At 39.8% G+C, this 10,000-nt stretch overlaps 2 protein-coding genes across 3 annotated transcripts in view; one reads left to right on the plus strand and one right to left on the minus strand.

The window, feature by feature from the left end:
• The window catches only part of LOC143288996 (eukaryotic translation initiation factor 4E type 2-like), a 14,725-nt gene extending 14,337 nt beyond the window's left edge, over window positions 1–388 (plus strand). For both annotated transcript variants that reach the window (XM_076597738.1, XM_076597737.1), the window contains exon 7: window positions 241–388. In XM_076597738.1, the coding sequence (XP_076453853.1) occupies window positions 241–283 (43 nt within the window). In that variant the 3' untranslated portion in view covers window positions 284–388. The remainder of the gene's footprint in view (window positions 1–240) is intronic.
• A 2,083-nt stretch (window positions 389–2,471) lies between these two features.
• The window catches only part of LOC143288995 (mannose-P-dolichol utilization defect 1 protein-like), an 18,983-nt gene continuing 11,454 nt past the window's right edge, over window positions 2,472–10,000 (minus strand). The window contains exons 5-6 of the mRNA XM_076597736.1: window positions 9,386–9,590; window positions 2,472–8,762 (exon numbers count right to left, since the gene is read on the minus strand). Of these exons, the coding sequence (XP_076453851.1) occupies window positions 8,376–8,762; window positions 9,386–9,590 (592 nt within the window). The 3' untranslated portion in view covers window positions 2,472–8,375. The remainder of the gene's footprint in view (window positions 8,763–9,385; window positions 9,591–10,000) is intronic.

Genomic DNA, 10,000 nt, shown 5'->3' on the forward strand with positions numbered 1-10,000 from the left:
GTAGTATGATAATATTTGTCACCTTTTAAAAATCTGATTGATAATAGAATGAGAACAGGTATCTTTTGTGTGGTAATCATGAAATCTGATTTGATAGACTGTAATAAACGCATCCTACTACTAAGACATTGCTGCTTATTTTATTTCAGAAGCCACTACCATGTCCCCTTTAACAAGATAAATAATTTTTTTTTTTTTTTTTTAAGTTTTCCTGAATGTTTGTGTTTTCTTTGTTTTCAGAGATAATACCAGTTTTCGGAACACCGACAAATTCATCCGGTGACGACAAAGCGACTTCATTGTGTTCAGTGTACAAAAGCGCCAGTTCACCTGTGCATATTGCCCTACTCAAAAGGAAAGACAATAAATTAACAATGCCGCATGACAATGCAAGCTCCTTTGTGTTGACTGAAGGAAAGAGAGTGAAAGAGGATGCGAGTACCGCATAATGGTTACGCTTTCATTCTTCTAAAATTATTTATTTATTTTATTTTAATTTAAAAAAAATTTTTTTTATTATCATTACTACTACCTTTTTTATGTCATAATTATTATTTATTTATTTATGTAAGCTTATCTATTATTTATTTACCTTTTTTTTTTTTTTTTTCCCAAGGCCTGACTAAGCGCGTTGTGTTACGCTGCTGGTCAGGCATCTGCTTGGCAGATGTGGTGTAGCGTATATGGATTTGTCCGAACGCAGTGATGCCTCCTTGAGCTACTGAAACTGAAACTCTTCTAAAATGTGCACTGACAGTGACACTTGACAATACATGGTATGTTAGCATATTTTCTCTTTTTATTTTTATTTCTCCTTTTTTGATTAATCATAATGTGACAATTTTATCATTTCTGTTCTTGTGAAGGAGAAAAATTGATTTTGTTCATGAAACAAAAATGGTTGAGACATTTCAGAATTACAGTGGTTGGGTTTCCTGAGCAGAAAACAATTGTTGATTATTCACGTTTTTTGACAAGAGGCTAAATCAGTGGATTTGATTATGCAAGATGTGTCCTCATTGGAACTTCCAAAAATTTGATAATTTTCTTTGAATACTTTTGATGAAAACAACTTCGTGGAAAAGCAGTCCTTTGCCTTTGCCTGATGGTGTCACCTTTTCCCTTTGTTTTCAGCAGTTTGCATCAAGCTTGTATTTTAACATATGAAAATGGTTGAGTGGGCTTTGCAAAGGCAAAGGAACTTGATAGTGGAAAAGTAATTTTATTTAGTTTAATGATGTGTATGTCAAAATCAGTTGCTTAACAGGCTCTTAGCCTGTATTGGTTGCTGATTGCAAAATGTGCATTGCACAATTTTCTAATACAGTTAAAGTTCGTTTAAATCTGATGGTATAGCTGTTATTTAAAGTAGTCAAGTAATGTTGATGTGGACGAACTGAATGTGTTCTGTTTGACAAGTGACCAGCTGTAGTCGGGCAAATATAGAGCAGTACTACATGTTGATATTGAAGAGTTTTTGTCACCAAATTTTGTGAAACTGCCTATTGGCATTTTTCTGTGACATTTGAATGATATCTTGTTGAGCCTTAATTTGACCACTGTGTTCAAAGATATTGATAACAGCAACACAGCCATGTGTGCTTGTTGATACTGGTCGCTAAATGTGACTTAAAAGTTAAGAATTGAAAGACAACCATAACCACAAAGCTCAAGTTTGGTAAAGATTCGTAAACAGCTAGGAAGGTCTTGCAGAGGAGTTTCATTTACAAATACACGTGCTTGAATGCACACACACACACACACACACACACACACACACACACGTGCATGCACACACACGCACTTACACAAACACATATACAACATGCATGCATGAATCAACTTTCTCTTCCACTGACTTTCAGCTGTCCAACAACCCATTCCATACCCCATCTTTTCTATGCTGCTCTCTCCTGTGTTTCTTGGGCATCTGCTGGATTGTCCAGGCGTGCGTCTGTTGGCTTGTTCAGATGCGCATCTGTTGGCTTGTTCAGATTGTCCAGGTGTGCATCGTTGGATTGTCCAGGTATTCATCTGTTGTGTTGTCCAGGTGGGCATCTGTTGGGTTGTCAAGGTATGCATCCATTGGTTGTCCAGGTATTCATCTGTTGGATTGTCTAGATGTGAATCATTGGATTGTCCAGGTGTGCATCAGTTGGATTGTCTAGATGTGCTACTGTTGGATTGCCCAGAGGTGTGTGTGTCAGGTCTGGAAACCACCTTGTCTTGTGCACATACGTCAAGTCACATCCAGTATGTCTGTGACTGAAAGGAGGGCTACTTGCCTGGGTGCAGAGGTGATCATTAACTGCTTTATGTTTTCTCAGCGTTGAGAATTTTCCACAGTCTGTGCTATTTCCATAGACATAGTAGAATTGATGCAAAGCAAGCTTTTGTGGCATAAGCATTGCTTACACAACCTGGCCCTAGTTTTACTTTTTGAGACTCGTCAAGACGACCACACCAGTGTATTTGCTTCAGAAAAATTCTTTTATTTACAGAAGCAGCACAGCAAGTTTCAGCATGCATAATTATGACTATACACACCAAGCATGACTACCTTTGTGCAGTTTCAGCAAGCATGATCATTACAAATGTTCACAGAACATTACTTAACTTTGAGCATATCGTACAGGGAACATAACTCCAGGAAATACCATCTGCAGAATGAAATATCCGGCACGTAGAAACACTCGGGATCTAAAAACGAAATGAAGCATAGAACCAGTTGCACAGTGAGACAGCCAGGGACAATCCTGTTATGTGCAGCTGTGCAAACTTGTGTTCTTCACAAAAGCTACCTATAGTTCTTGCAGGCTGATTCTTCAACACATTACCAAGAGTACTGATGGACTTGCATCTAAATAAAAAAAACCCAAACATTCTTCCATTGATGAACGTCTGAAGTTGGGTGATATTGATGTGCTTTGACTTACTGTGGCAAGATGACATTGAGTGGCATAGATGTGCTTTGACTTATTTTGCAAGTTGGGTAGTATGAGTGTGCTATGACTTACTGTGGCATGATAATGGGCATGATAATGTTGAGTATGGATGTGCTTTGACTTACTATGGCAGAATGATGTTGGGAAGTATGAACGTGCTTTGACTGATTATGGCAACATGATGTTGGGTAATATGAATGTGCTATGACTTACTGTGGCATGATAATGTTGAGTATGGATGTGCTTTGACTTACTATGGCAAAATGATGTTGGGAAGTATGAGTGTGCTTTGACTGATTATGGCAACATGATGTTGGGTAGTATGAATGTGCTATGACTTACTGTGGCATGATAATGTTGAGTATGGATGTGCTTTGATTTACTATGGCAAAATGATGTTGGGAAGTATGAATGTGCTTTGACTGATCATGGCAACATGATGTTGGGTAGTATGAATGTGCTATGACTTACTGTGGCAAGATAATGTTGTGTATGGATGTGCTTTGACTTACTATGGCAACATGTTGGGTAGTATGGACATGCTTTGACTTCGTGTGACAAGATGACGTTGGGAAGTATGAATGTGCTTTGACTTACTGTGGCAAGATGACGTTGGGAAGTATGAATGTGCTTTGACTTACTATGGCAAGACTTGAAAGGAGATCAAGAAGATAGCACATGGGAAAGGGTGCCTCATGTTTTCCTTTTTTTTTTTTCAGCGAGGACGGATCTTGTACATGACCAGATCTAAGTGGTCCCAGACAAAACAATACATCTCACTACAGTGACACACTCACTCCACGTGTTCAGACACATTGTCCTGTCAGATACAAGTTCCTTCAGTCCAGTTTGTCAGATACATATTCCTTCTGTACATTTCAAACAATTTGTACAAGATGAAAAAAGTCCCGAGTCAAAATCTTCATTTCAAAACCCTGTGGTATACTAACAAAAAAAGTTCAAAACTGATATTGACTAGATATGGACATACAAATAAATGTAACATTAACCATTACGAAACATGCAGCACACATTACACTCGCAAATGAAAGGGTAATAAGGTTTAACTATTATTTACAAAGCTAAACATAATACTACCATCAGACATTAAAAAACAACTAATCTTGCTAGTCTTGTACTGCAGCAAACCAGACATAGGAAATACACCCTTAAATCGTTCACCACCACTGGCGTCTTTAGTCGACACGAGTGGTCATGTTAAACAGACTTTTCCACACTGTAACAAAGCTTCAGCCAGCTTTCCTGCACAATAGGTTACCCTTGACCGAGTTTGAAGTGAACAAGTCCACTGTGGTGTTTAGACACAACCCAAACTGAGTGACTGACAGTATCAGTATCGGTATCAGTAGCTAGGCGTCACTGCGTTCGGTCAAATCCATATACGCTACACCACATCTGCCAAGCAGATGCCTGACCAGCAGCGTAACCCAATGCGCTTAGTCAGGCCTTGAGAAAAATAAATAAATAAATAAAATAAAATAACAAAAATAAAAACTTTGGCGCTGGGGAGTGATTTTCACACAGACATTGAGTTCATCCAGCATACAAAATGCTGCAACTGTACCAGTGTATACTATTTGTTAATCACACCAGTGTGGAATTAAAAGACACAGTAGCAAGGTCAGAGATTTACAGGTTTTCCACGTTACAACTTAGGGTTGGGCCTTGAAAACATCCAACATGTAGAACAATCGCCCAGAGCAACACACACACACACACACACACACTTTAGAGAGATCAAAAATGAGATAAAAAGGGAAAAAATCCAGAGTGCAGGAATGAAAACTGCAAGCAGAGTAGGAGATTGTACACTCGGTATCAGTGTATATATTGTGGAATGTGTCAAGAATTCTTTTTCTTTCTGTGTTTGGGAGAATGTGTAAATAATAAGGTACACTAGTTACTGCTTGGGGAGATCATTTGTTGAGTATCATTGCGTTTGGATTGTGTCAAGAATAAGATATACAGGTTACAACTCACAGTTCTTTATCAAAAGATACATTGGTTACAACTTATAGATCTTTATCGTTATTAAAGTATATCTCTCGACATACCCACACACAAAACCAGACAGGCACTCATCCTTCTTGTCATTTGACAGAGAAGAGGAAACGATTTTTTCTCAACAGGCATTAACCTAAGACCACATCAGAGCTACTAGTCATTAGTATATGATAATTGTCACAAGCACAAATAGACTCAATATTCCTTCATAAGAGAAGCATAAACAAAAGTCTTGAACAGTGCAGTGACAGGTTGCTTAATGCTTTTTAAGTGGTCCGTCACTGATCAGTAGTTGAATTGAAATTTTTTTTTAAGAACTCCTTTGTACAAAATGATTCACTGAACTGAAACATCACATTTTCACATTTCTGGCAAAGACAAACTTACTGTATTGTAACCAGGATACAACTCCCTAAATCTGTGATATTCGTAACGAATACATTCTCCAGAAATATTCTACATATAATGATATATATGCTATGAATAAACAATTATGCACATGAATACCGACACTTGAACACACACACAGAAACACCCTCATACTAAAGCTTGTGGGAAAGGTTAATTACGATTTGAATACAAAGATGCTGGCACATCCGTTTGAATTATCATGAAGGAGAACAGCTCTACATGAAAGAAGAGGGCACAAGACAGACAACCGTGGAGATATCTGGTCAAATCAAATCAAATTACGGTGCTTAGAGCCTTCAGATAGTATCTACTTCAAGTCAAGGGTAAAAGAGTACAATAAAAACAAATAACTGCTTCAATCTATTCACTCAAAAGTTTTAAAAATCTTCCAGAGTTAAAAACAATCAAATCTGATTTTTAAAAAAATGTTCACTTCTTTCAAGGAGTCCTTTAGCGTCCACGGAAGGACATCGCAGAACAAAGTCTTCAAAGAATCTGCTGTGTAATATGCAGATCCCACAAGACAATGAGCACATGATTTACAACTTGAGGCTCGTCGCAGGGATTACATCGAGGGGTCTCCTCCCCTTAAAACAAGTAAGAATGAGTAAGAAAAGTGGTGGTCCTGTGTGCAATCTGCGCCAATACAGACTCTTCTTTCTGGTTCTTCAGAACCGACTGGAGGATCTTGTCTGGATGAAATTAGAACAGCTTGTTGTCCATCTCTGGTGGCAGCCTCATGTGCCACAAGGCACGAAGAGGACTAAAATCAGATTTGATTCCTCAGGAATCTGAGAAGCGTTGGCATTTATCTCCCCGAAAAGAAATTAGAAAAGATGATACTGAATCATGTTTTTCTCAAATAATTTACATGAGAAAAGGGAGAGAGATCAGCTGCAATGACAGCATTTGCCACGCAGACTTCATTGTAAGAATTCATGGAGGATAGAGTGAAAATGTATCTGTGATCATCTTTTAATCGAAATAACTTCACAAAACAAATGTACAAAAATGGTATGTGAAATATATAAAAGATGATCAAGCAACATATCTCTTGCTGTAAATTACTATGAAAGAGGAATAAAGATGTAATGAAATAGAAATTAACATTTAAAGGCACTTAGTGTGAATTTTTGTTGTTGTTGTTGTTGTTGAGATAATCAAATTTAGCTTGAAGTTTGAATATGATCAGTAATGGAATTAAAAATTTGTCCTTTTTTTTTTAAAGTTTATTTTGTTTTCCACTTTGGGGCTCTTTTGCAGGGGGGGGGGGGGGGGGGGGGGGGGGGGAGAGGGGGAAGTTTTTAGGAGGGGGAGGACGTGATATATAAGCCCTTGTTCTTCCAAATGCTAAGAATGATCAGATCTTCACTTGAAGGCTTGCTTTTGTTGTTGTAGGAACTGCTACCACCAGTAGCACCACCAACCTTGACTGCCGTATTGACGAGTCCTTGAACGCAGTTCTTTTTATGACTTCCCTACACATTAATGGTTACAGAAAGACAAATGATTCTTCTTCATTCTTCACCAGAAAAGATGCATGAATCCAGCTCTAAGCGTCATGGTTCTCATGTCAGCAAAGAAGAATCTGAAATTTGATATAATTATTTCGCTCCATTTTGATTCAAAGTTGCACATTAGTGAAACAGAGATTGAGAAGGGTAGGCATGTTATTTTTGTCTTCCACTCCCTCCTCATAAATAAATTTCAATTGTAAAAATGAATCTGTCTTTGCTAATCACCAAACGAATAAATAGCTAAACATTTCACAATTCAGTTTTCCATCTCAGTTTGAAGGTGGTATAAAAACTTGCAGACTGATCAACATACACGACACCACATCTGCTTCAGAAAAAGAGAGAAAAAAAAAGAAGATGCCTGATCTTCACTAAAACCCTTCACTAAAAGGCCTTGAGTGCCTACCCTATGTTTGTTTGAAACATTAACACAGAATGGAAAAAAAATTACAATAAAACAGTAATTTGAAAGATATGTAGAAGGCATATTATAGAACTAAAACATAACTAAAACAAGAATTTTAAAATGCACCATGCTAAGCGAACCTGCACACACACACACACACACACACACCACTAAGCAACGGAAATGTACACACACACACACACACCAACACAAACATTTCACAGGATCAGTGAAAGTTCAACATCAATGGGAATTACATGCAGTTGACACACTAATTTGCATAGTAAAAAAAACACATAATACAAATGTTACGTCCTGTCAGCTGTGCTTTCAACAACAACAAAAAAATGTTCCAGAACCAAGGAACTAGCCGTGTGTCTTGGTTTTTCTATTCAGTCACCACAGTTCACACGAAGCTGCACAAGAGAAAGTTTTCCACAAGTTTTTCAGCACATTGTACAGACCAACAACCTGTGTCAGTGCCGCACGATGAACAAAACTTCAGTCAAGGCTCACTGTGGCAAGGTCCGCTTAATTTCTGCTATCAGTCTCGTCTCATTAACTCTTCCCATACGAACGGCGAAAGAGACGACGTTAACAGCTTTTCACCCCAATTACCATCATCAAAATATTACAAGCGGAAGGCTCTTATACTGAAGAGGTGAATGTTGACAAAGAATACCACAGTTCTGATGACGGAAGCTAAAGGTTGGGTCATTCAGACACCCACTGGACATCCGAGGGGTCTGTGTAGAGGAGAAGAGAGGACTGGCTGTACTGAGTGAGTTAAGCGCACATAGGACGTAAAACTCTCTCTCTCTCTCTCTCTCCATACAAGCATTATAAGAAATTTGTCAACCTACAAAAAGCATTTATGTTATTCAATCATGTCATCATTCCTTTCGTGAATGTTTCACCTAGTGCAGTTCACCACACACACACACACACACACACACACACCTACTACACACACGTCAGAAAAAACATGGGAGCATATACAAATGCACACATGCTGCGAAGATACTACTTGCTCATGAAACCAAAAACCAAAAACAAAACAAAAAAAACACCTCATGACGTATTAGCGAAGGGGAGGCTACCACCATTGAAACGCCTTCTCCGTCGCGGAGATCTCCTCAGTCCTACATCGCTGTCATAGTCACTGCTGCATCTGCTGCTGATTTCGGAAGCGCTTCTGGCTGCACGTTCCTCACTCTCCTTCCTCTTCCTCTCCTCCCGCATCCTCCTCCTCCTCTTGTGCCCGTAGTACACAGTCTGGCAGGTGATCAGTGTGTTCCAGAAGCACGCATGCGCGTAGCAGAGCACGAGGACCGTGTCGCGCGTGTCGAAAATTGACGTCAGCAGACGGCCTCCGCTACGCATGTTCAGGAGGAAGATGGATTTTTTGGACTTTTGGCCTGTGCCTCCTCGTTTGTACGTGCTGTACAGTTCGTACACCTGCGCAAAACAGAAGAGAGCAAATTGATGGATAACCCCCTTTATCCTTGTTGTTATAACAAGACTTTCATGACATCTGACTTGACATTATCCTCAGTAACTGTAGGTTTTTTTTTGTTTTGTGTTTCTCAGGAAAGATTCACATCTGAATTGAAATAGTTCCTTTCATAAGGAAAAGACAATTATTCAATTTATCAAAACTAAAACCAAACATCAACAACAACAGCTACCGTAATACAAACGAACAAACGATTCATCATCATCATCATCACCATCATCATCATCATCATCACCATCATCATCATCACTACCATCTTCACCGTCACCACGATCATCATCCCCATTACCATCATCACCACCACCACCACCACCACCATCATCATCATCATCACCACCACCCCCATCATCACCATCTCCATCAACACCAACATCAATACCACCACAACCATCACCACCATCACGGTCAGCATCACCATCATCATCACATCACCATCATCATCACATCATCATCATCATCAAATCTTCATCACCACCATCAACATCACCATCACCACCATCGTCATCCTCCTCCTCCTCACCAACACCACCACCATGACCACCACCACCACCCACAGCCCCCTCACCTTGCCCATGAGGGTGAGCGGCAGCGTGAGCACCTTGAGGGAGGACACCAGGTGGGCGGGCACCACGCCCAGCAGCAGGGGCAGCATGAGCAGCACGTAGAGCAGCACGAACAGCAACATGCGCCTCTGACGGCCCTCGTACAGCAGCAGCAGGCACATCATCATGATGTACTGCGCCATCAGAGGCACGCTCTCCGCCCACGTGCTGCACGCAGAGGGAGGTGCGAGACACGTGAGAATGTATTATTTGTAGTATTGTAGTGGTGTATGTAATTTTTTTTTTTAACTCTCTCCATACGAACGGCGAAAGAGACGACGTTAACAGCGTTTCACCCCAATTACCATCATCAAAATATTGCAAGCTGAAGGCTCTTATACTGAAGACGTGAATGTTGACAAAGAATACCACAATTCTGACGACGGAAGCTAAAGGTTGGGTCATTCAGACACCCACTGGACATCCGAGGGGTCTGTGTAGAGGAGAAGAGGGGTCTGTGTAGAGGAGAAGAGAGGACTGGCCGTACTGAGTGAGTTAAATCCACTTCTTAAAGCCAACTATATGGAGAGTTTGCGCCGTATAAGTACAATATATTATCATTATTATTATTAGGTAGT

The sequence above is a fragment of the Babylonia areolata genome, chromosome 13 (assembly GCF_041734735.1).
Source record: "Babylonia areolata isolate BAREFJ2019XMU chromosome 13, ASM4173473v1, whole genome shotgun sequence".
Classification (NCBI taxonomy): Eukaryota; Metazoa; Mollusca; class Gastropoda; order Neogastropoda; family Buccinidae; genus Babylonia; species Babylonia areolata.